This window comes from Topomyia yanbarensis, chromosome 1, assembly GCF_030247195.1.
Source record: "Topomyia yanbarensis strain Yona2022 chromosome 1, ASM3024719v1, whole genome shotgun sequence".
In the NCBI taxonomy this organism is placed as follows: Eukaryota; Metazoa; Arthropoda; class Insecta; order Diptera; family Culicidae; genus Topomyia; species Topomyia yanbarensis.
In genome coordinates, this window is record NC_080670.1 from 26,011,220 (window position 1) to 26,037,989 (window position 26,770).

The 26,770-nt window shown below is 37.8% G+C and overlaps 1 protein-coding gene across 16 annotated transcripts in view; it reads left to right on the plus strand.

Moving 5' to 3' along the window:
* LOC131677135 (complexin) overlaps positions 1 to 26,770 on the plus strand; it is a 647,935-nt gene that overhangs the window by 438,264 nt on the left and 182,901 nt on the right. The window contains exon 1 of one of the 16 annotated variants that reach the window (XM_058956775.1): positions 20,518 to 20,912. The exons of 14 other annotated variants lie outside the window; for them this stretch is intronic. In XM_058956775.1, coding sequence (XP_058812758.1) covers positions 20,900 to 20,912 — 13 coding nt within the window. In that variant the 5' untranslated portion in view covers positions 20,518 to 20,899. Of the gene's footprint in view, positions 1 to 20,517; positions 20,913 to 26,770 lie in introns of those variants that run through there. One more of the 16 variants, XM_058956777.1, reaches the window with a different exon arrangement.

Sequence of the window (26,770 nt, forward strand, 5' to 3'; positions counted from 1 at the left end):
TTGAATAAAAACAGGGTTTTTGTACTGTTTTCGGTTATGAAACTTAATCTTTTGTTATTACACACTTCATTCCCAAGACAGCTTGCTGTATTACTATCCCATATCACATTACGGCCGACGCGTCGTTATGCTGAGACAACGCTAGGTCGCTATGAAAATGAGATAACAGCCGGCTCACGGAGAGATTTGTACGAAAAAGTCGTATGAATAAAAGAAATCCAACTTAAACGCAAACTGCACCTGTGGTTAGACTATTAAACGTAAACGAACAAAAGCACCATCCCTAAAAGACAGTCCTGCTAAACTCTTGAAACTACACTATTTTATGTGCTTTTCAATTTCAACAATTTAAAACAGTGAAAAATCATTCGTGTTTTATCAGACAAGAATCACCAATTAAACGAATGTTTTTCATCTATCCACACACACAAACTCATCATCCATCCTCGTACAAGTACTACCTTAATAAGCACGACAAACAATACACGCTACAGTATGTACAGTCACGCACTGATCGTTCGTTTCAACCCTTGCGCCTAGCGCCTACTGTCAACACCGCCCCGCCCCGCCTAGCAGCCCCGGTAAACAGCCTCGGCTGCGGTGGAGCACAAAATCAATTTGACATCAAAAGCGGGCAAACTTTTCGAAAATTTTCATTATCGTCATCTAAAGCATCTAAATTACTACGCTATCGCGCAACCGACGTGCTCCGGAAGAGGGTATCGTGGCACGAGCACGGCCTGTGTTCAAGTTAAACAAAAGAACCTAAACAGGTATGGGCGACAATGTTACGAGGTGGTTGAAACAGATGTGAGCAGTTTGTGTTCGTTGTTTTATTACTTTGTGAACAATGTTGTTATCACTTCTTTTTTTTTATTGTGTGTTTGTCAAATATTGGTTTCGCCGGTTGAGAGCCTACACGATGGTGGTAATTAGTAGTGATAATATTGGTAGAATTCGATTTTCCCTTGTGTGGAATGGTGGGGCTTTGTGTGTTAGGTTTCGATCGAGAGAGAGAGAGAGAGAGTGAAGTTTGTTTGTTCGGGACTCGCTAATGCCGGATAATAGTATGTAGGTAAGCAGATCTATCTAATGACAACCCAAAATGGAAAATCAAGGGAATTATTTAGCACAGACGGTCGGTATTAGAGTGTTTCAATGAATAAACCAATTATCGGAGCGAATAGCTGTGACAAATATGTTTAAAAACATCATGAAACGAATCAGTAATGGAATTTGTGTGCGATCATCAAAATCTGACAATAACTTTGTCAACGGACTAAGCTAGCGCCGGATTGACACTAGCTCCAGAAAACGGTAGACTTGCGGTAGCCCCAAAATACTTTATCATAAAATTGACTCAATTCCTGTAGCCAAAAAAAGCCATTTGAAGCAGTCACGTGGGAAAAAAATTCGAACCATGACGACAATAAAATTCTGCGTGAAACAAACTACTGATTAGTGAAGTTATTTTTGCTTGTCATTTTACGTCAAAAATCAACTTTCCAAAGCTCAGTCTACTTTCTACTTCTGCCGCAGTCAGACGTACAATCGAGCCAAGTGAACAACAGGCCTCTCGATCTAGTGTGTATTGTCTGGAGAACAAAGGAAACATCGAACTATTCTTGTCATCATGAGTAAAGTTGACGAAAAAGCTCTACTCCGACCCAACGCTGTGGTCGTTGACTTTAAATTTTGTTTAAAACGACCGAGTTTTAGTGAAGTGGAATACCTTCTGAAGATAAAAATGCAACTTAGACTTACGGAAGTGTTGTACCTTCAGTATCATCATCTTCGCAGTGCAGTGTTAATATCATTCAACACGTTAGCACAAGCCGAGCGTTTCGTTTTGAAGAACAACTTAAAACACGTGGTTGAAAGTGACAACGTTGGAATTAAGATTCCCGTGTATATTGAAAATGATTATATAGATGTAAGGTTATATGACCTATCGCCTCGTACCCCTCCTGAGCCAATTGCAAAATGCATGTCACAATACGGAGAAGTAGAATCCGTTACACCTGATACTTGGAGAAACTTCTTCTCGGGTACTCCTAACGGCGTTTTTGTAGTAAGGATGCGGGTTGAAAGGCCCATACCCTCCTACTTGACAATAAAACTCAAAACTCACGGAACTACAATTATGCAAACTGCGCTATGCACCCATGAGGGGCAAACTCCTACGTGCAAGTATTGTAATCAGACAGCTCATCATGGACAACCTTGCGCGGAAGATGCAGAGGAAGACGCATCTCAGCCGATTGCCAACTCATCTACGGCAAACCAACCCAAAACAGAGTTTTCAATACCAATGCCTAAACCACAAACGGTGGCCAAATTTGTGGCAGCAGTTGCACAGACCATAATGACAACCACAAAAGAAGCATCCAGTACCGCAAAATCAACTGTAAGCAACATTAGCAAGGATAACAAAAACAGTGACGGATTCACGCTGGTCAGCAATAAGTGCAAGAAACAAGGAAAAACATCTGATCACGGACACCAAGCCGGCTTCGACCTGGACGTGAAAAACAAAAAAGAATTAAATGACCCCCCAGATGCAGATTGGCAGCAAACCCCGCGAAAGAAGGTCTCCGCTCGCAATAAAAAGTTGCGCGCTCGAGATCCAGTATTATAATAATATTTGTTTATATTTTTATTTTTACATTTGTAAACATATAAAAGATCCACGGCTCCGTTAAGCTACCGCTATGAGCCGTGTCAAATAAACGAATTATATAAAAAAAAACTTTCCAAAGTTATTCAAAATCATCTTATTTGAATCATTAACCGTTATGTGTCCAACGCGGTACCCGGGTGCCTTTTTTAAGTTTCAAAGAATGAAATTCCCATGTTTTATCCATAACTAGAAATTGAAACTTTGTGACATCTTAGAACTTCACTAAATCAAGCTTTTTTGGGTTAATAATATTGTTGATATAGTAAGGGAGGAGTGAGGAGGGGCTCCTGATTTTTTTTACTACGTAACACGCCGACGTGGGTACCCGGGTACCCACAAAACTAAAATGCCCATAACTAAGGTAATATCCAACCGATTTTGATACTTTTGGGTGTTTTGGATTCAGGAACTCATCCACTTTTGGACTTCATTCGGTTCCCGGGAATCCGGGTTTCCGGAAGCAGGTTCCAGTGCTGGGGTACTATTTGCGAACTTCAATGGAATACTAGCAATATGGGTATCAAAAATCTTGGAATTGCATCGGTAGGCTGTATCTCATGGTTTTGGAACCATTTTGTGATTTGACCCCGGAACAGACATTTCGGAACAGGTTCCCGTGGGGCCGTGAGTGGCCATTCCATTCCAATTCCATTTTTTCAAATTTTCATAGGGCCCCGTAACAATAAAAAAACAGACTTCCGAGAAAATTGAAGAGTTTTGATACACATATTGCTAGGACATTATTAAAATTTACACATCATACCCTAGTACCGGAACATTACACCGGAAAATCTGTATTACCAAAAACCAGTTCTATTCTTCTGGTTCTATTTTTCAGAATCAAAAAGTTCCTGAATCCAAAACATCTAAAAGTGTCCAAATCGGTTAAAGGAAGCCATAGTTATGAGCATTTTGATTTGTGGGTACCCGGGTACCCTCGTTGGCCTGTTAAAGGTGTTTTTATTTTGTTGGAAACATAATTGTTAAGATATAACAATCATTTTAAAGTACCCTAATGAAACGGAAATTAACTCTTTTGAATATCAAACATAAATGTGGCGTACCGAAATAACAAAAAAAAAAATAAGAACCTTAGTGACAAAATAATTATTTTTAGCCTCCCTAACGAGTGGTTTTGTTTCTAATATGGTTTAATATTAAAAAAAACGTAAGGCACAAACATGACTACTAAATAATGATACGAGAAAATATTTATTTTTGAGCCACCCTAATGCGAAGGGATTTTTTTCTAATATGTTTTAATATTTTAAAAAATCAGCTCGCTATCATTACAATTCAACAGTTTTATGAACGATTACTTCAAAATAATTATTTTTAAGCCACCCTAATGAGTGAGAATTTCTTTTTTGGGATGTTTTAATATCAAAAACGAATCTAGTGCACTACTATTTTGGCCACCCTAATGAAAAGTAAATGTTTATTTTCAATTTATTTTTATCTCTAAAGCGAATCTAGGGCACTACTATTTTTGGCCACCCTAATGAACAGTAAATGTTTATTTTCAATTTATTTTGATATCAAAAACGAATTGTACGTACCAAAATTACATAAAACCGTCCTACTTGAACTGAACAAAGTTTTGACTTCAGTTCACCTTGTGCTCAAAGCCGAGACATGATTTTTTTACATGAAAACAATAATAAATATGCATGTTTGATAATATTTTTACCCAACAATTTTTTTTATTGAATATTCAAAATTAATTAAAATGGCGGATTTATAATCACACGCAGCAGCTCTCCGCGAACAACTCAAACTCCGTTCCCTTTTTGCCTGAAAAAAGGGCTTTTCTGTACAGAATAGCCTATTATTGAAAGCTGAAATTTAAAATATTTCAGTACTTTTTTTACTAAAGTACTTGATTTATCGGCTTTTTCTTAGCAGTAAGTGCGTTAAAACATTGTAAAATGAGATATTTGATTGCATTTTTAGTTAAGTCTGTGCATAATTAAATTATATAAAGCCTTACTTGTATAGTTTTCTAGTAATCGTGCACAAAAATTTGCTAAAAAACATTATTTTTACAAAACGAGCTTTAAAGTTTTTTTTTTACCCCTCTCGCAGGTTGATGGGATTGACGGTATTGTAAACATCATCAAGCCACAATATATTCAATAGAGTTATCTAAATATAAGGACCTTCGCTCTTTTTAGTTTTTATTTGCACCAAGTTCTACTACTAGAGGTTAATTAGTTCTCATGTTAATATTCCACCAAACATTATGACTACTGAGGATTTTATTTATATAAGAAGCCCGCTTCAAGATGTTGATTACAATACGCCTCGATAGTGGTGTGTCGAGGAGGCCGGGAGGGCTGATATGAGCCTTTTATCTGTTCTATACCTTTCCTCTATTTACCAGCTCATAACCAACAATCAACCAGTAACAAATAGATAATTGAGAAAGGATGTGCTATGTGTGGTGATTGGCTATTCAAGTATTAGTAGTGTTTGAAGTACTAATGTATGTCTCATGTGATGATCATAACTTCAGTTGTATCTTGTACCTATCTAATCTATTACGTCTATCATATATTGTCTTTTATTTCTTCTTTTCGAGTCCTATACTGCCATTCTACACCCGTCTTCAGCTGGGTCAACAAAGATGGTGATAGTGAACGTCTTAACACTCACACATTCTCAAACGCGGTCTCAGCGGGAACCTACAAAAATGCCATCGTGCACGCGATTACGACTCGGTCACGTCCGAAAGTCTATCCTTGATCCTAGAAGCCTAGGTCCATGCCTTCAGCTGGACCAATTAAGAAAATACGCCCATACCTATTAGACAACACGTCTCATGGCGACATGACCGGGAACCCTATCGATATAAACGATCCCACTCTCTGCCAGAATTCTAACCGCGCACTGAAAATTTAATATCAGACTCACGGTTCGCGAGACCATTCAAAAACACACGTTACAAAATCACGTCAGCGCACAAACGTTAGAGCCCCTCGCGATTTTCCAAGCAACCTACGAACTCGCAAACATGATTACACCCCAGTGATAAGGTGAAAATCTCAGCACTCATAAACTTACCAACACGATCTCAAGCGTCAACCTACAAACTCCCGCGCTCGCGCCATCATGAATCGGGATCGTCCGGAAGTCTCTATCCTCGGTACAAACAATCTAGGTCCTTGTTAATTAATAAAAAAAAATTAAATTGAAAAATAACTCCCATATCCACTAGACAAAACGTTCCATGGTGACATGACCGGAAGCTCTAGTGATATGGGGTAACTCTGTCTCTCTGTCAGAATGTGATCCGTACACCGAAAACTAAAGATCAGAATGACGGTCCGCGAATATATGAAGCGCCGCAGGGTTTCAAAATCGAATTTATACACGCGAAGTCACATACACGCGAGCACACGCGACAAACACGTCAACATACGAACGCTTAAGCCCTTCGCGATCATCTACGCACACCTATGCCCGAGATCGCGTAAACTTGATAACACTCCGGCAATTGTGTGAACGTTTTAGTACTTACGACGTTACAAACGCGGTCTCAAACGCGAACCCGCAAACGCGCGCGATCATGAATCGGTCACGTCCGGAAATCTTTAGCCTTCATTCTAGCAATTTAGGTCCATACATTCAGTTGGACCAATCAAAAAAAAAATAAATAAAGCTCATATCCACTACACCACGCGTTCTACGGCGACATGAATGGGAATTCTAATGATATGTAAGAACCCACTTTCTTCTGGAATCTGAACCGTACACCAAAAATCAAAAATTAAGTATCAGATTCACGGTCCGCGCGCGATCATTCTAGAACACACGCGAATATGCGAAAGGCATACGGTTATAAAATAGAATTTATACCCGCGAAGTTCATTCACGTTAGCACACGCGACATACAAACGCGCACGCGACATACAAACGCACACGCGATCGAGCACGTTAACGTAAAAATGTTCGAGCCATTCGCGATGATACACGCGATCGCGAGTCCCTACGCCCGCACATACCTGAACCGTACAATGAATATCACATTCAGAATCACGGCTCGCTATAATTGGCCTAATGCAGTGTTTTTTGGGCGACATTGCCTGTCTCGTCTGCAAATTGTAGTATGTGATTCTGACGGGGAGCCCTTCCAAGAACCTAGCTCTACAGCTCCAGTAGGACAACTCTCGAAAAAAAAAAACGAATTGTGCGTACCAAAATTACATAAAATCGTCCTACTTGAACTGATACGACAAAGTTTTGACTTCAGTTCACCTTGTCCTCAAAGCCGAGACAGTGTGGCATAGGAGACTCATAAAAAGGTGGTTCTTTATGATTTTTTTACATGAAAACAATAATAGAAACATATGTATGTTTGAAAATATTGTTACCCAACAATTTTTTTATTGAATATTCAAAATTAATTAAAATGGCGGATTTATAATCACACGCAGCAGCTCGCTGCGAACAACTCAAACTCCGTTCCCTTTTTGTCTGAAAAAAGGGCTTTTCTGTACAGAATAGCCTATTATTGAAAGCTGAAATTTGAAATATTTCGGCATTTTTTTTAATAACGTGCTCGATTTATCGGCCTTTTCTTAGCAGTAAGTGCGTTAAAACATTGTTAAATGAGATTTTTATTGCATTTTTAGTTAAGTCTGTGCATAATTAAATTATATGAAGCCTTACTTGTATAGTTTTCTAGTAATCGTGCTCGAAAATTCGCAAAAAACATGATTTTTATAAAACGAGCTTTAAAGTTTTTAGGACCAAAAAATCAAATTGAAGCAAGCTTACAGGCATGAGATGTTAATCAGCCATTCTCTTAAATTTTTCCAAGATATCCTCTGATAATATTTCGAACGATTGAAACAAAACAAAAATCTATTTCTTTAAGGTGACTGATGAGTAGACATCCTTAATTTACTCTCGAAATATAGTTGTCCTTGAAAAGGGCCCCAGCAAGACCGAAACGGAGACAAAATTAAATTGGCTCGATTACAAACAAGACTGCATAGAGCTTAAACCGATTAACTAACAACTTTCCAGACGTAAACTACACTTTTCTATTCGCGGCTACAATTCGCCTGTTGAACAGGATATTGTATATGGGGGTCATCAACCGCTGTTTTTGTTTTACCACTTTCGAGAGTACTGTTCCATTTCGATCATGTCTAGGTATCTTGTCCGCAAATTGACTAGTTTGGTGATAAGTTTTATTAAGGGATTATATACAAAGTTGGAACTCAAAAAATCGAAAAAAAGTTATTGAACCTTCTGAAAATACATACTTTTGAAAATATCTGAGCGAAATTTCATCCAGATCGGAGTACCAGATTTCAAACTACAGCCGTTCGCAGCACGCAAGTTCTTCCGCGAATGAATTTAACACAAAACTTTAAACATAATTATCTCGGAACCAAGTTTTTTGTTAAGTACCGTTGCGGTGAACGTGATATCTTAAAAACTATTCATCCGATCTTCGTATTTTTTTTAATTGTTTGTATTTATATTCTCGTGTACTTGATCGATTCCTTTTTCACCAAAATTTTTGTTTAAAATTTTGAACACCAAAAACTCAATTTTTTGGTCAACATGGTTTTTTTTTGTGGGAAAAAAAAATTATTTAAAAACCGATCCGTTCAAGTACACCAAAATACATTTTTCTTCAATAATCTTTTCACTTTTTTGATTTCTGTTGAGTGGTTCGGCTTGGAGAGCGTTCACCGCAAACCTCTGCCAAAAGCACGCTCCGGTGGATAGGCCATAAGTCCACCAACCTTGAATATTTTTTTAATTCAACCTGTTTTTTCGAACTTCGATAGTACTACTAACGAACTGTCTTCCGCTTTTTCAAATAAAATTTGCATAAAACGCTTTAAAAGAATCTCGAATTTAGCTCACTTTTTCGCCACAATTTTGTATATAATCCCTTAATTTATCAAAACATTCGAATTTCATTCAGTTTTACAGCATTTTTGCCCAACGTTTCTACTGGGTTTTAGCATATTGGTTAATATATTTCAGGAAGGAAACCATGTATAATATTTATAACTTTAAACTTATAATATACTCAATATCTAACATGATCCTATCTTTTCTTTTCATTTCAGGTAAGAAACAATTCTTATGTGGACCACTCGAGCTATGTATTCAAAGCAATCAAATTTTACCTTCAATATGCAGTACACACCATAAACCATAAGCAAATTCGACAAAACACACTTATCATTAGTGACACTAGAGTATATCTTTTATTTCACTAAATTACTCACCAGCTGGCTCATTTTTTTGTATAACTCGCTGAATATTTTTGCTTAACTAGTTCTAGTAGTGGTTTATCGTTACTTTTTTTGTTGTACTTTAAATAGTGTTTAGCATTTTTTAAACTCAACTGCTGCAGCTGCACACAAACTACAGAAAAGGTAATTGTATTCCTCGGAAAATGTATATATTAGAACAGGATCATCCATCACACCCCAGCATAGTTTAACCTTCTGGAAGTTCTGAAATTCAGGCGAAATCATCTTGGAGCTTCGAGCTGTCGCCTAAATGTAGACAATGACATGATTGGTTGGTTGAAAGAGTCCTCAATTTTTTTAAGCGTTGAGTTTCTATTTTTGGGGACTGAAAATCATTTGGTAAAAAATGACATTTGATGGATTTCTATTTGAGCCGTTATTGATATTTTTTACTATTTCCAAACTATTATCAATTGGAATATTTACAAGCTCATGAAAACATGCGCTGTTCCATAGTCTTCAGTTTTAATAAAATTCAGCAATAAAAACTAGAATGGAACTAGATATGCGTTGAAAAGTTCGATTTCGTCTCATCAGTATCTAACTGACTTGGCTGCCAGATAGACGCAAAATCGAGTAAAGGTTATTTGTGTCCTGAAAGTACACTGCACCGGTTCTTATCTGCCAGATGCGAGGCTTGCAGACGAAAATTCATATCCCTCCATTTCCGCAGTTACTCTGGTGGAGCTGCTGATCCCACCAGGGCCGATAGAGATCGGAATAAATGCGACAGCTGGGATGGAGACATTCCCGGGGCGGAAATTGATTGGTGTCTCCTTCGGTGCGGGGGACTGAGTAGAGCAAGGTAGTGATGACTTGGGGCGAAATATTTCTCAGACCGGAGGATACGTTCGGCTCTGACTGCCTGATCGGCTGGTGACTGCCGTGCCAGCTTAAGAGTTATGGTCAGGAAATGTTTGATTTTTTGTCCCTCTTGCTGACTATCTTCCCCCTCTTTTGTTCCGTTCTTTTCATCTACCGGAAGACGAATAATGGCAACGAGGAAGAAATTCTCCAGGGGGATATTTTTCCCGTGATTCGCATGCGATGAAGCGTTCAAAAAAAATATGTTTGTTGTGTGCCTGCCGGTGGCTGAGCGAGAAATGCCCTCCCTTGATTTAGGTTCCGTTAATTTGTGTTGGTCTCCGTAATCGTTGTCGTTCATCAGGGATGGAGTTTTCCCAGACTGGGAAGAGTCGAACCATGCGTCTCTGTCGTTGTAGGATTGAAAATCTGGCATGACTTACCCGCTAATGAATATGTACAACCAGCTCTACCGGGGATTCTCTGTGCAGCTTAATTAAGCTAAATGTTCGTCGGAATCGTCGCATCGGTCGGTGGTCATATTTGCTAGGAAAATTCAGCCATCGTGATGATGAACGCAGAACGTACCTTATGGGACCAGCAATGATTCTCGATTGAAGTTAAATCGTTCTCCGTACATCATTATTAGTGACAAGTGGTGGCCATAAATCACGTAGTATTAGAGAGTCATGTTTGTTTCGAAGATGAATTCTCGTTCCATCAATAACGTGGCAGACCGACCTGACTACCTGTTAGACACTAAATCCAAAATCGGAACTGGTCTGTGAGGGTACAAATCATACAACTCTTGTAAGTCAAGGATATGCGTGTCGACTTCATCTCATCAGTATTTGGCAGACCGACTTGGTCACCAGATAGATTTTTGGTGGATTTCTGTTTTGGTGTCCGTACTTTTAAAAAAATCTTTGAATAATTAATTGAAGAGTTCGCTGAAAAAGAATTTTTAATTTACTTACGCGAACATTCGCTTCCCAAACAGAGCCATCAACATCATACTCCAAATATTTAGAAAATGTTACTTTATTTGATAGGTGACTAATTTTGTGTTCTTAATCGTCCGCTGAATTTCCACAGACCAATCGACATTTCAATCAGCAAACTAATATTCCACGAAGAAGGTGTGTCCCTTTCTCAAACGACTCCCCATTCATGTTTAATCACCCGTGTTGGGTGTCCACGTTGAATTGTATCCACAGCGCCCTGCGGTCTTCCTGTCACTACAGCTGACCAACACTGACACAACAGATCAAACATTGACACGGTATTGAGATATTCATGAAATAGCCCGCGGTACCAAGTATCGCAGCGAGAGCGTGAGCGAATGATGTAACAGGATATGTTCCAGCCGGACGCCACATCAAAACCTTCCGCCTTTCCTTTCCACCTCCACCCCCACACTCCACTCACAGGCTTATCGTACCGCGGGTGCAGCAAAGCAGAACAATTTCAATTAATCACAAGTATTCGAAAAGTATGACGGAAGGAAATGTTCCGTCAAGGAGCAGCAGCAGCAGCTTGATGCGCATTATCTCCCCGCAAAGTCCGCCGGGGCTGATTTATTTCCGAAGCAAGTGAGTGGGGAATGTGGCTTTCTTCGTCGGAAAACATGTTGAAAGGATCATCTCCATCATCGTTATCATAGTCATCATTTTCACTATGCACCCACGGGCCCATCCTCACTCGCACCAGCAGCAGCAATTTTAGTCGGATCGGATTCCGTGCAGCGCTATTATTCACGAGGAGAGTGGCTTACTCTGCCGCAGGGAAAGAGGATTTTCTTGTGGACCACCCATTTCCAATGTGCTGTACCACGTACATACTATGGGATAATGGAGGTTTGAAAGTTTAAGAACAGAGCGAGAGAGAGACTGAAGAGGACGGAGCTGACGTGGCAGGAAGGATGGAGCATTCTTTGTCGCACGGAACTGGCACGCACTTTTCACATAATGATCCCAATGAAATCATCCCCAAGTAAAAGTAGTGAGTATGAGGGTGAGTTGCGAAACGGTGCGGTTTTTGCATTCCTATTGTCTCTGGCACGCCGACCGGGTTGACTAATGCCTTCAGACGTAAGCTTCTTATGTTGGATGTTGGATTGGTTTGGTGATTTCTGTGTGCCTTCTTGGTTGGTTGCTGATGCGAGTGCTTTTCCGCCCTGCGCGTCCACGCGCCCCACAGCCTACGCCTGCTGGTTTTAGTGAAAGCAATCGGAAATTGTTCTGCCGTCTTCCGAGTTCGGCGAGCACGGACCGTTCGCGCAACGTTCCGGATGCTGAAAATGAACCATCGGAGGAGCGCAAGCTGCCGGGAAGAATAGGTCGATCCTATTAAAAAAGTTTCTGCACTCAGCGATTCGGCTGACTTTGGCAGCTGTCTTCTGCGGTGAGATCTATCGACGTAGGCAGTCATGTTACTGGTTGGGGGTGGGTTATTTGAATGGAGAATTTCAATCAAGCCAATGAATTTTGTTCCTATAGTTGTCTGTCTCGAACTTTAAGTTAGTTCGTGTTAAATTTTTCGTCAAGTTTTCCTATTATATTTGGAAATTCTCAGTCGAAAACATCGAAACTCTTTTGACAGCATTAGACTTTTAAGTGTTTGAGTCTTTAACAGCTTTTTCCTAGCGTGGTCGGCCTCCAGCTACCGACGACAACGGTTACGATAAGTGCTTCAAGCACACGGAGTAAAGATACGACAATTATCCGGTTGCGTTAAGTGTCTGAGTACTAAGCTATTAAAATTTTGAAAAACAGAGCACCAGTTTGTATTTTAAGCATTTTGTAAATTAATAGGATTGTATAATCCACTTTAAAATGTTAGCATACTATTTTGAATGATTTGAAAAACATGAAAGGACGACCGAGTTCGGGCGTATACGGCGAGCTTGTTGTAGGAAAAGAAGCTTCTAAGTATTCAGTTTCCACACATGCAGAATACGGTACTGATTATAGAACTGATTAAAAAAACTGACGTGAAACAATAGAACCAAACAAAATACTTTGTCGAAATTAAACAAATTGAGGGTCAAGATCCACATGCGTAAGCTGACCATGATACCACCACATTATTTGGTCGACCTAAACCACACAGTGCATTCCACAGATCCACAATGCGGAGAAGCGTAATCGCCTAACACAATGATGCTTGGAGGAATCTTTTCTTCGGTATTCGCCATTGTTTTCGAGTGATTAAAATACGAATAGTCTGCCTTATTTGTTCCTTCCTGACAATGCGACTTAATATCTCTCATGCTCAGAACGCGTTGTGTAACTATGACATTCAGATTGCTGTGTGCCAGCTTTGTTCACTAACTGTAATCCATAGGAAAATTGGCGCGGGACTCAACAGGAATTGTAAATAGTAGTACAATAGTAAAAATAGTAAAAATGCATAAAATATTCAAATGAGCATAGAGAACAAAAAGTGAGCGTAGTCGGTTCTCATGGTAAAGAGAGACCAGTCTGTTTTTTTTGTGAGACACGTTGGTAGACTTGAGCGATTCGTACTAAGACTTGCTAAGCTCGACTCCTGCCAACAGAAGACAAAAGATTGGTCCGTAACATTTTGAGCCTCTTTCTAATAACCCTGCCACTTCTAGTTTTCCAATCTGCATATTTCACATCCTTGCTCTTATTTGAGTACTATGGCTTTAAAACTTCATAACATTACATAATTAGTAATCTCTAGCAAATCAAACGTCGTTAAAAAGGAAGTGTGACTACATTATTCACAATAAAAAAAATGAACTAAGAAAATAGTAGGTATAAAAAGCAAAAATTACAAATTTAACAAAAATAGCAAAATTAGCAAAAAATATCAAACAATTGGAAAAAAGCAAAAATAGTCAAATGGGCTAAATTTGCTAACTTTTTCAAAATTACAATGACCAATATGACCAAAATATCAAAAATTGAAAAAAAAGTTACATTCGCAAAAAAATTCGAAAGCAAAAAAATTAAAAGAATGCGGAAACAGCAAAAACAGTAATTAACTCTGTGAAAATGGCACAATTGGTTAAAATAGCAAATATAATAAAATAACACACGCAACAAAGATAGCAAAGATAGCTTACGATAAAAATTAACATATAACAAACGTTAAAATCAGTCTACCTTCTCATCGTGTTGAAACCAGAAGCTAAAGTTCGCTCCCCGTAGCGTAGCAACTGAGTGAATTCTACCTACGCCATATTTTTACCATTTTTTTGTTAACCATTTTTGTTAACGACCTATTGAGTCAATTTGTCAACAGTTTTTACGGCATTTAATTAGCAAGGGACTGGAAGGTGAAGTATATTTTTCAATATTTAGAGCCATAGTACTCAAGGAAGAGCAAGGAGTTGAAGGGAGAAAGTTTAGAAAAGCGTGGAAGGATCATATATGCAAGCTTAGAGCTCACCGGCGACATAACTTTTTGTCTGCTACCGTAGGAGTCAGGGTCTTTTGGCATTAGAAATGCGAATCACCTGAGTCTACGGCATGTCCGGACAAGCGTAAAGTAACTTGTTACTTCATGCTGTCGGAACCGACTACCTACTACCTACGCCACTTTGTTGCTTATACACTGCCCAAATGGCAAAGTCCGTTGCCCCCTACTGAGAGTGTTGACGAATTTCGCGCTAAATCGTATTCAGAGTTGGCAGCACTCTCTCAAATTTTAACGAAACTTTCTGTACACTTTGCATACTTTGTTTTTCCAAAAATGATCTAGACTGTCTTTTGAAATGGGTCAAACTTTTGGAACCATTTTTTTCAAATGGCTACAGTTTAAAAACGACAAATCCTACAAAAAAAATTGTAGAAGTAATTTCCACAAAATTATTTAAATTTTTAAATAAAACTATTGAAAAAATTCTTCATCGACTTCTACACTGAAAAAATCGATTTTAAAATTTTAAAGTCGATTTACAAAAAAAAACCCAAGTGCTGTAATACAAGATCTCCGTTATACGAATCCCTTCGGTCTCGTTCCAGTCCAGTCCGAGATGCTATACCAAATTCGTTACTGATACTTTTTGCATGTATCAGGCAACTAGCAGTTGGGAAATTGGATTCTGAGATGAACATGACTTTCATTGGTTTGGTTTTCGATAAAACTACACTGAAAAAATCAGTTTGGACAAGGTAAAGTTTTTTTTGAAAACAATTTTTTTCCTTGACAGTACCTAACTTGAATTTTTGACAATATGTAGGGACCTATCTTGAAACAAAATTTCATCCAAAACAAAGATGATTTCTTTTTGTAAATGGACTTTGAATTTTTAAAACAGATTTTTTTCAGTGTACGAATCGTTAAAGATTTTTTTCAACATTTTTATTCAAAAATTTGACTAATTTTGTATAAATCACTTCTACAACATTTTTTGTTGGATTTGTCATTTTTAGACTATAGTCATGTGAAAAAATGGTGAAAAAAGGTCTTTTCAAAAGACAGTCTAGATCATTTTTGGAAAGACAAAGTATGCAAAATGTGTGACAAAGTTTTCATGTACAGAAAGTTTTATTAAAATTTGAGAGGGTGCTGCCAACATTAGAAATTTTATGATATTTTAAGACATGTGATATCAAAAATGCGAATTCGATTTTTGAAATTCCAAAGAGTCTCCCTTTGGTATTTTTTCAAGAGGGAACATTTTTAAACTGTTTTGCGCGTCTCTTTAATCGTGTCCGATCGATCTCGAAATTCGCTTAGACATTTTTCGAGTTACCTAAGCTTTTAAAGTATGTCCGGTTATAAAATGCGGTTGCGACTCCTTTCCCACACATTCCATTGGCACTTTAATATGCAACTCCACCACGTACGTAATTGTGTAATTATAACGTTCAGAAGTTTAGCCGAGACAGAAAGCTGTTTTGCAATGACCAACATGAACACAACGTCGAATACAACAACATCATAGCCAAGTTCCCCTTTTATGTGGATAACGCGACCTAGCAGCATGCACATCAGACTGATTGAAACCAAATATGTAGAAATACGGAGAAGCGAAATCCGTTACGAGTGTGACACTAGAAAAAACTTTTTCTCCGGTATTTCCAGCGGTGTTCGTGTTCTGCGATTGCGGGTGATTATTCCTTCTTATCTGACTGTTGAATGCGAATCCCCTAAGGAAGCCGTAACTTTAAATCAAACAACACTGAGCATATACCTCGGACAGAACCCTACCTGTCAGCTCTGTAACCAAACGACCCACTATAAAGAACATTCGTCGAAGCAGTTGAACGAATCTTGTCTGAAGCAATAAATGCTGGCAAAAATAGTATAAAATGGTAAAAACAGAAAAAATAGCTAGCATGGTAAAATGGTCAGAATAGCAAAAAACCATATTCTCAAAAATTTCGAGAATTGCAAAAATAACAAAAAGCAATAAAGCTTAAATAATAAGAGTAGCAGAAATAGCAATAATAGTAAAAATAGCAACAATAACACGAATAGTACAATTGCAACAATGTCAAAAGACTAAAATTACTATAATATTTAAAATGGCAAAAAGTGCAAAAAATTGTAAAAATAACAAATCGCAAAAATTGCAAAAAGGCAATATAACAAGAAATTACAAAAATAGCAAAATCAGCAAAACTAGCCTAAGTAGCAGAAAAGGCAAAATAAAAATCTTTGCTAAAATGGCTAAACGAGTAAAAATAGCATGAATAGTAAAGATAATAAAAATAGCGGTCAGATTAACGATAGCGAAATTATTGTAAAATAAATAGTATAACAGCAAAAATAGCGCTATTAATAAATATATTAAAAGGGACAAAAACATTAAAAATATCAACGATTCGAATATATTAAAATTGAAAAGCATGGCAGGATATTGCAGAACGAACTTTGGCTTTCACTAAAAGTAAGAGAATGACAGCTTTTAAAATAGCAACAAAGTGAAAGAATAACTATAAATATAAAAAAGTTATAAATGTAAAAATAGCAAAAATAACGAAAATTGAAACAGTAAAACAGTCAATATAGCAATAGTAGAATAAATAACGAAGAGAGAAAAAAATGTCAAGCATAGCAAAATAAGCAAAACTAGCTGAAAAAGCAACATAGAAATAGAATACTAGTAGAAATAGCAAAAAATGACAAACGTAGAAAAATAAGTAAAACTAGCTGAAAAGGCAAAATACCAATAGAATACTAGTAGAAATAGACAGAAAAGTGAAGATTTGCAAAATAGCCGCACGAATAACGAAAAAGGTGACATTAGATATAGCAAAATTGTAGTCAATTAAATATAATATAATTAAAATAATAAAAAAGTTAAAATAATAATACAGCAGAAATAGCGTAATTGGTAAACATCAAAAGTTGAAAAATATTGAAAATATCAACAAGTAAAGACAGGCAAAAACTGCAACAAATATCAACATTGAAAAACATGGCATAATATTGCAAAAAGAATTTCAAAAGTAGCGAAAAGCATAAAAGAATAACAGCTGTTAAAATTGCAAATAATACTTCTATTATTTGCTATTTTAACAGCTGTTATGAAAGTATAAGCATAAATATGAAAATGTTAAATATTCAAAATTGCCTTTGAAAAATAACAATTTAATCAAAAAAGCAATTACAAACAATTAGAAAAACTATGAAGTGACATTTCTGAAGGCAACTAAATGTTTATTATTAAAAACTGCCTTCCAAAAAATAATCAGAACTAAAAAAAGCTGGCAAAAATGCAAAAATAGCATGACATCAAACAATTAGAAAAAATATCAAATATTATGCACTACCCTAGTGTCAACAAAGTTGAAAGATAGGCCAAACCATATGAAGCAACTTTTCTGAAGGCACTAAAGTTATACCTCGGCTGTGCTTATAGTCTGTGTTGATAGTGCGTACACAACCAAGCGACAACATTTTTGTTTTATTTTCTACGTATTTTGGGGAAGCTGTACGAACTGTAAGGCTATTATCAGAACCGTCATAGAAGTTTCTTGTAGCTTAGAACAGTTCTACAAACTTCAACAAAGTTTTTCGCTTTTCAAGTAAGCCCTAAAAAAAGAAACCTTTCGTCGTCTAATGTTATGTCTATGACGACTGTGATGGTTTGATTTGTACGGTTGTTTCTGTCAAACAACAGCAAACTGGCCGTTGTATACTGCTTGACGTTTCGACCTAAGGTGTTGGCCGTATTTCCCCTGAAAAATGCTAACCGCAAAGGCCGAAACGTTGGGCAGTAAATGATGGTTATTTTGCTATTATTTGATTGAGACAGTCGTTTGAATTCCTCAAGGTCTTTCATCATCTTCATCATACACCGGTGAATTTTCTCATAAATATTTGTTCCCCCTTTTGTGTACCAAACTATATTGTTAGTTTTAAGATAACTGTAAATATTTCCTAAAAAACTATTACTATTGAATTCCTTGTTTTAAAAATTTTCATAAAAAAAATCTTTTGCCCCCTCTCTTGTATATAGAATCTTATTTCTAGTCTTAAGATAGCTGTAAAATTTTTCTCTTTTAAAAAAAAATATTTCAGCATTGTAACCTCCTAGTTTTAAAATATCCAAAATGTAAAAACAAAAGAATTTGGCACCGCCAAGCTAACGCATTTGTGCCTATCAAATAAACGAAATGAATAAAAAAAATCATCTTCATCATCATCATCATCAGCATAAACATCACCATCATTATCATCATCATCATAATCATCGAACTAATCGGGTGTTCTGAACCACCGATCTCACTATACCACAGACTAATAGACATAACACTCGAACACAATTCTTCGCCGCCTTTTACGATCAATTTGAATGTATTTTTAGTTGGGACCGAATTTAGCACATGCGATGGTGGCGCCATCACTGATATATGCACAAGTAAACGGGGGACAGACCAATCTTTTTTGCTCTGACATGGAAGATAATCCACCTACATAACTGAAAACAAGGTTCGATTTCAGTGGGTCTCATCAGTAAACAGAACCTCTTCACCTACGCGACATCGTAAGGTAGAAGTCGTTTAGTGTGTCCACAAGTAGTGTTTCCAATTTTGGACTTAGCGTCAGCCCGGTGCATTGGTAAAGTGTCGTGGTTCTGAAGAGCCGAAGTCGAAACGCAAACACCTGGACTAATTACATATGACTGTTGTTGGACAATGTATAAAAAGTGGTGTCAGTGTTCTGTTAAAATAAGCGGAACTCTCATTTTCGGAGGAATTAGTTTTATGTCTGTTTGTCTGTGGCAATACGCCCGCAGCACGTTGATCATCGTCGATTAGACATAGTCAGCCAGCGCACCAAACTTCGAAGTCCACAACCACTCTTTCAGGCTTTTCTGTTGAATATCTGTTTACCTAGTTTTTTCTACTGGCATTCGCGCTACATGCCCAGCTATCTGTAGTCTGCAGTGTCTTAACCACTTTTCGGTGTCAGCATGTTCGAATATCTGGTACAGACAGCTCGTAGTTCATGTGTCCGCCTAGGTCTCCATTTTCCATGGTGCCGCTTAGTATTGAGCACTCGGTATTCCATCTCCGTCATCGATCGTGAACCATGATGGTATTACAGAACCAGAACGTTAGGAAATCTTGAGAAGTCGTACGAATTGCTGGGAAGTTCTAGAAGCTCCAGGAATACTCGTCGGAAATCAGAGAAGTTCTACACATTTTAGGACTCTTCTCTGGATTTAGTGACCTTTAAATGAATGAAACATTCGAAGCGTTAGGGATATGATAGTACTATTTTATAAGTAGTTCATGGCTTGGGATGGTACTGGGCCTATGGCCTTCGACTGGCACGTGTTCATACTTACAAGTGAATTGATCAATTCTCTTGCGTGGGTCTTCTAAACTGCCAACTCGATTTTTTCTGAACTCTGATTCTGGTACGTAATTCCAGTTGGATTTCCCTCGATTTGATTTCCACATGGTTTAGTTTTTAACATTATCCCTATCTGATTTTCTTTATTGCTTTTGTGCGTAAATCACAAGCTACAAAACCAACTTTTTTCAGTCTTCATTCGATAGGTTTCTAAAAATAATTGAACTATTCTTCAAGCGATACACTTTCAACGTGTTTCCATTTTGTGTTGACTCTTGTGGATTTGGCGCGCTTTTATTTTTACAGTTTTTGACTCCAATGGAATACTACACAATTCAAATTTGCGTAAATTTCCCCCCACTTATATCGAAATTCATTCCGCCGCGAGTGCCACAGCCCTGAGAGGGAAACTCATTTCATCCCATCACCCTTTTTTCAGTTTTTCTGTCTCTCTCTCTCCCGCAAACGCCCTACACCAGAAACAGGATGGCAGTATCTTCGAACGGTGATAAGCAAGTGTTTAGTGTAGTTTATCATTTTCTAGCAAGACTCGTCTTCCCATTATCGCAAACACCACCCTATCCCTTCGTCCACTTCGTTCGTTCGTTCGGGCTGGAAAGTGTGCCATGGAAGAAAGGCGCCTTCCAGTGAAAGTGTGGAAATTCCCGGTCATGCGCCGTCGCTGCCGTCAGCTGCGAAAACGACACGAGCTCCTTTATGGAAAGTACGGACTGCATACCATAGTCTGTATGTGTGAAGAGCAGCGTGTACGTACACGCTGTTTGCTGTAAACAGCGTCCCGAAGAGAGCAAATCTAGCACTCGAGATGTTCTCCGGATAGGAGGATAGAGCGATCCGAATCGTCCGAGCCGAAGCAAACCCGAACGCCACTTGGCAGCTGGCCAATTCGGACAGGACTCGGCGGTTGCTGGGTTCCGCTGCGACAACAGCACGGTTTGAAGTTTTAGTTCAGTGCATACGGTGCGTCAGTAAATAACAGACCAGCAGGGGCAAGAGACCTCCAGCCGTTCCGTGTCAGCGAGGTCCTGCCGCCTGTGGACAAAGGCCAGCATCAACCTTCCGCACCGCAAAGTGACTGTGAATTTCGTGACAAAAATTGTGATATATTAGTGCGTTTTCCGAGTAGACGGACGATTATTTTCAAAACAAGTACAAAGTTGCGAGTTTTATTTTTCGAGTGAGTATTTTTGTATCCTCGTGTTGAAGCGTCCCTTTGGAAGAAGGGACTATCCGGTGGTGATTTACCAGTGTCGTAGCTAACTGGTCAAAACGGCGTCCTTCAGTGGCAGCTAGCGGTTAGTGCGAGACAGCGCCTGAAGAAACGATGAATTTTCTGGGTACGGTAGGGAAAACTCCAACGCTTCACCCTCAGTCCGTCAAGCGTGTTTATTCTAACCGATAACCACCTGATTACTCCGAAATCGACGAACTCGCTATCTCAGTCTCCTGCAGTGTGACGGACAGCAAGACCATCCCCCTTCCTCTCTCCGGTTGACGTCACTTGAGACAAACCCCCCGTAAATTAATCCAGTTCGTTTCATTTCGAGGAGCCACCTTTAAGCCCGGTGGGAAAAAGTCCGCGTGTAGTTACTCTAGCTACTAGTATCAATTCCGATCCAAATTCATCAATCATTGACGTGGGCTTCGACGACGATGTCACATCGATCGAGCTCAGTCAGTCAGTCAGTCTGGGGTCGCGTGTCATGCCGTGCCATCGCATGAACAAGAAACAAAAAAAAATTGGAAAATGAAAGAGGTGCTGGTGGTGGTGACGGTCAAGGAAAAATTGTACTTCATTGCGGTACATTTTCGGTACATCCGCATCCGAACGAACAGAGTCCACCGCACGAACGAAGAAAGCTCTCGGGTGGAAAATCGACCGTTGAAGCCTTTTGCAGATTTGCGGTATGCTTGTCCCTTTTTGCAGTTCTCGGGCGTAGCATAAATCAATTGTTCGGTGTGCTTTTGGGTATCGTTATTTATTTTTCGCCAAATCCATGCCATCGTGCGGCAGGTGCCGTGCGTTGAATTTAGCTTCAGCGTGGCGGTGATTGAACGTGATTCGGCGTGAAGTTGGAGTGGATATCGTGTTAGATCTTTGATGTTGATATTTTTTTCTGAATTTGTATGAGTAGTACCGCTTTACTAGTTTCAGGTGGGAGGGGTTACACCTGTTGAATCACACTCGCATCAGCTGACGGCTGTCAATAGGTACAACTTGTTGATTGGGACACGTGCCGTTTGAAGGACTGAAGAAGGAAGGACTAATCCTCACTATTCTCATATTTTTTTATAAACAGCTAGGGCTCACAAAAAATAGTAAAGCTAACAGTTTGAATTATTTCCATTTTACTAGTAAAAATATGCGAAATTTAGTCCATATAGGGAAAAAGATCTATTTTTTGCCTAAAGGGTGCAACATCTAACTTAGATAAGGTCGGACCAATCCATCTCATCAGTAACTAGCACAAACTCGAGGTCAGTTAGAGGATGAATCCATTCAGTTACACAACTTGTGTGCTCGGCCCCAAGTGATGTCTCGGGAAGCAAGTTATGATATGCTGATGAGAAGGCGAAAATAAACTCTTGCTTTTTTGGCTTGGTAATCAATCGCCTGGCACTATGCAAAATTTACTCCTCAGAGAGAAAAATGGCTTTATTAATATCGTATAAAGTGTAAAACGACTAGCTTAGATAAAGTCAGATTTCGTGTTACAATTTTTTCATAGTGATTACTTCCCGAGACATCCTTCGGGACCATTGTTCATTATTTGGATTTAGTAGGTTCCAATTGGGTGCTAGTTACTGATGAAATGAATTCGGAACATAAAAACCGAGTATTTATTTTTATAATAACCAAGCAGGTCCTAATTTCGGGTACGCAAACTTATATAAATTTAAACGTAAGAGTCGAATTCTTCAAATCAAAAATTAAGCATTATCGATAGAACCGAAATTATTGCGTCTCGTTGGATTCCGCTGAAGCAGTGCTACCAGAAATAATTTTAACTGACGATCAAAAATATATAATATTTCATTCAAAACTGACTAGCTTTATTTCTGACAATTTGACTTAGGTAAATAATAGTCTTGGTCACATCAATTAAAAAAATATCTTTGTGTTTGTTGATTTGTTGACACCGCGATGAAAAAAAAATGGTTTTGGAGAATAAAAAAATTGATAAAATTCGGATCCAGGGATGTAAAAATTCTGTAATCAGCCCCAAGTAATACCAAGGCCCGTTTTTTTTATTATCGTCTGATGTCTAAGCAGTGGTACGATTACTGTCACCAATGCGATAATCATGTGTTCTTCCCGGGGACGTCATCATACCCCATGGTTAGCTTAAGCCGTTGTGCATTGAGCCGGAGTCCCAAGGGTTGCAGGTTCGAATGCTGCCTCTCGCGTGATTTTTTCACAAAATTTATTTCATTTAACTCACCATTTCGATCTGTTTTTCCCGAGTGAAACCACCAAACAAGTCTTCGATATTGGTACTTCAGTATAAAACCAAAAAAATAATTATTTGTTTTCTTGATATGTTCAAATACAGCGAAATCCTACTGTTATAAATAACCATTTAATTTATTGCCGCCTGGATATCGAAAAAATAAAAACGAATCGTGATATTTATTTTCTTTTATTATTCAATTTTCAAAATTTATATATGGCTTAATTATTACACGGAAAATGACCTGAATCCCTGAAAAAGACACAATATATGTCGCCGAAACGTTCAGGTGAGAATATAGCAAAACATAACCTCAAATCCTAACAACAGTCAAGAATTTCCTCTAAAATCCTAACTGCTATTTTTTAAGACGATTTTAAGACGATTTTCAGTTAGGCATATTACTTGATGGTGGTGCCACCTGTGGTTGAGTGGTAAGCGTGACCGCTTCTCACCCTAGCGGGTCTGAGTTCAATTCTAGCAGAGGTCGTTAAGATTTTTTTTCATGTGAAAAATCGTCCTTTGGAAGGAAAGTACAGCCATTGTTTCCGGTTCATGTGTAGAGGGGGCGATATTTACGAGGGATTGCCCTTCCTATGATCATCCTCAGGGATAGACCGTTCCAACAACAAATTATGGCCTTGTCAAATTTTGGTCTTGTCAAACTGCAAATGACGTGAAAACCCAAGATGGTACCAGATAAGGTATAGGCATACGTAAAGCGAGAGTTTTGGTTTTACGATTGGCAAAATCGACATTGCGTAAATACTGATTCACTTCCCAAAAAAGAGGTTAATAAAAACGAAATTAATTAAAACAATGTTTTGAATATAGAAACTAGTGCTTTCAGCCTCTCAAAGCGTTTGCCACCAAAAATATTATTGTAAACACATGCATACACCTTATGCAGATTATCTTGAATCTGTTTTGCGTTTGTCAAATCTGCCACTCTTCTTATTCTTATCCGGACACGCTCTTTTTCCCTTTGGGGCAGACCCTCGGATATTTAGGGTTCAAATGGTAGAGTCGCCTTTCTGACGTCGATGATAGGCACTCAGTGCGGACAGAGACTAGCTGAAACTATACATGAAAAAGAAATCCAGTTATATTACATACTTAAACACATTAAATTCTACTAAATTGGAAGTCCACCGCAGCCTTCGTATTCCGTAATCCTTCACACATTATTTACATAACTGTATTCCAGGGTGAATTTTTTTTAAAAACCTTTGTAATATGTCTCGCTAAGTAGAATTACTTGTTTAAAACCACTACTGTTTAAGAAGGGCACAATAAATTGAGCAAACATGGGCTAATGTTTTTCATCTCTTTGTCTCATCAGTGTTGTGCAGTCAACTTGGCTAGCTAACGTAGACGTTAAGTCCAATCAAGAAGACATGCAAACGAACGGAAACGAATGATGTCCCGTTAGTACAAAAGTTCGGATAGTGACGAGATGTTAACAGTGCGTCAACCAAATTTTTGTAGTCACCTTTGCAATCGTCTTGTTCCTTTTCGACAAAATTTAAATTCTCATTTATTTTAGGCCACTTTGTTGAGGTTCAACCACAGACTAACAGACATAACACTATGAGTAAATTTCTTCAAAAACTATCGATCCGCCAATTTTACTATAACACTAGTACACGGTCCCAACCACACATTTGCAAAAGGGTTATGCCTCAGGCTCGGGAACAATTTTTCACTAGTGGTCTATCCCCCGTATACTTGCGCATATATCAGTGGCGCCATAATCTCAAATGCGGCCACAGTTCCAGCAAAAAAAATAAATTTAAAATGATCGTTGAAGCGAGCGAAGAATTGTTTTCGAGTGTTATGTCTGTTAGTCTGTGGTCAACTGAGAAAGGTTGGAAAAGCGACCTACTTGGAAAACGAAAAAAGCATTTTTTCTCACATCGTTGGAAAAATCTTTAGGAAAATGAAACAATGTATTCGGGGCATTTATAGAGTACTATTAATTGATTTTCAAGAAAATTTTTCCAACTGTGTAAGAAAAACTGCTTTTTTCGCTTTCCAAGATGGCCGCCTTTCCAAGCCTTCTCAGTTGAACCTTAATATAAATTAAAATATGTGTAGAAAGAACGCTGTTTTAGCGGATTTGTCATGTTTAAAAAAATATTACATCAAGTTTTGATGTTTGTCCGACGTTTCGTTAGATGTTGGCGTCTTCTTCAGGTGACAATATAGTTGGATCTTTGTCTAAATACTTTAAGCGGTTGCATACCTTTTCGCGGGAAAAAAAATTGATGAAAGTTTGAATTTATGTAAAGGTATAAAGCAATAATTCTATTCCATCAAAGTTATAGTATTTGGATTTTGTACATTTTTCGGTAAAAAACAAGCATCAGTTTAAAAAAATCGATAACTGGCGGAGCTATTACTTTTTCCCGAAACCTTTTATTTATTTTAGAGGATTACGATGATCAGCCTAAACCTAAAATCCTAAATCTCAAAAAAATCCATTAGTATAGGAATATTCTTTGTACCTTACTGATTAGTTGAATAAATAATATTTTTCTCGCGTATATTTCTCGAAAAATCTATGCTTCAAGCTCTAAAAAATAGTGTTAAAAAATCTTATCTATGAAACAGTTAAAGTACGAGAAAATTGTAAATGAAGATGATGTATATGAAATATCTTTTAACGACTTTATTAGTCTTTTAAGAAAATAATAGAATGAATTTTAACGTTTGACAGACGTTTCGATGCTTTTAGGCATCGCCCCTGAAGATGCATCGAAACGTCGGACAAACATTACAATTCGTTCTATTATTTTCTCAAAAGACTGAAAAAGCCGTTAAAAGAAATTTTATGTACGACAAAATTAAATTACAAATGATTGAAAAAATGAGTAAAATAGGTTTAGTAGTTTTTCGATAATCGTGATCACGGAAAAGTCATTTTTGGAAGTACGACATTTCGAGATAATCGCGTTTGAAATTTCAAGTCACCACTGATCTAGGTAAACGAAGCACGCATCGAAGCGTTGTAACTTCCGATCTTTTGCCCGGATCTCTTTGAGGATTTGGGGAAATAGTCGCATGGTGTTATATTTCCAGATAAAGTATTTTTGGTTTCGATTTTTTAAACATAAACATGTATGTAACCCCTTAATAAGCTAAATATCGAAAATGTCTCTTGACTAAATGGTTAAATATTTGAAACCTTACTTGAACCAGGCATCTCACACGTACGAATTCCCACAGGTATACAATCAAATAATATTTAAGATTTTTAGCTTCTCAAAGCATTTACACAAAAAACAAAATGTACGTTACCCCTGAAGATGATCGCATCGAAACGTCACTTATAGGGGCGAATAAAAAAAAGCCAGGCATTGATATTTGTGACGAAACTGTTAGTTATAACACTTCGATGCCTTCAGGAAAGTTACTTTATTTTTTGAGCAATTTAATATATTGGTGACCAATTTTAATTTAAGGCGGTATATACGCAGATTAAAAACATAACTTTTTCATTTATTGTTAAAATGGTAAAGTATCTATGGAACGTTTATAGAGAATCTTATTTTCAGAAACTTTGTCGAAGATAGAAAATGTCTATCTCTTAAGAGAAAAAAGTTCCAAGGTGAAACAGATGTACATGTCGATATACCCCTTAAAAAGAGTTTTTTTTTGCTATATCTATTTTATTTGATTTTTGACATTTTTGTAATGTTTTGGAAAGTTGTAGATGTTTTAAAAAACCAAATTTTTGCGGA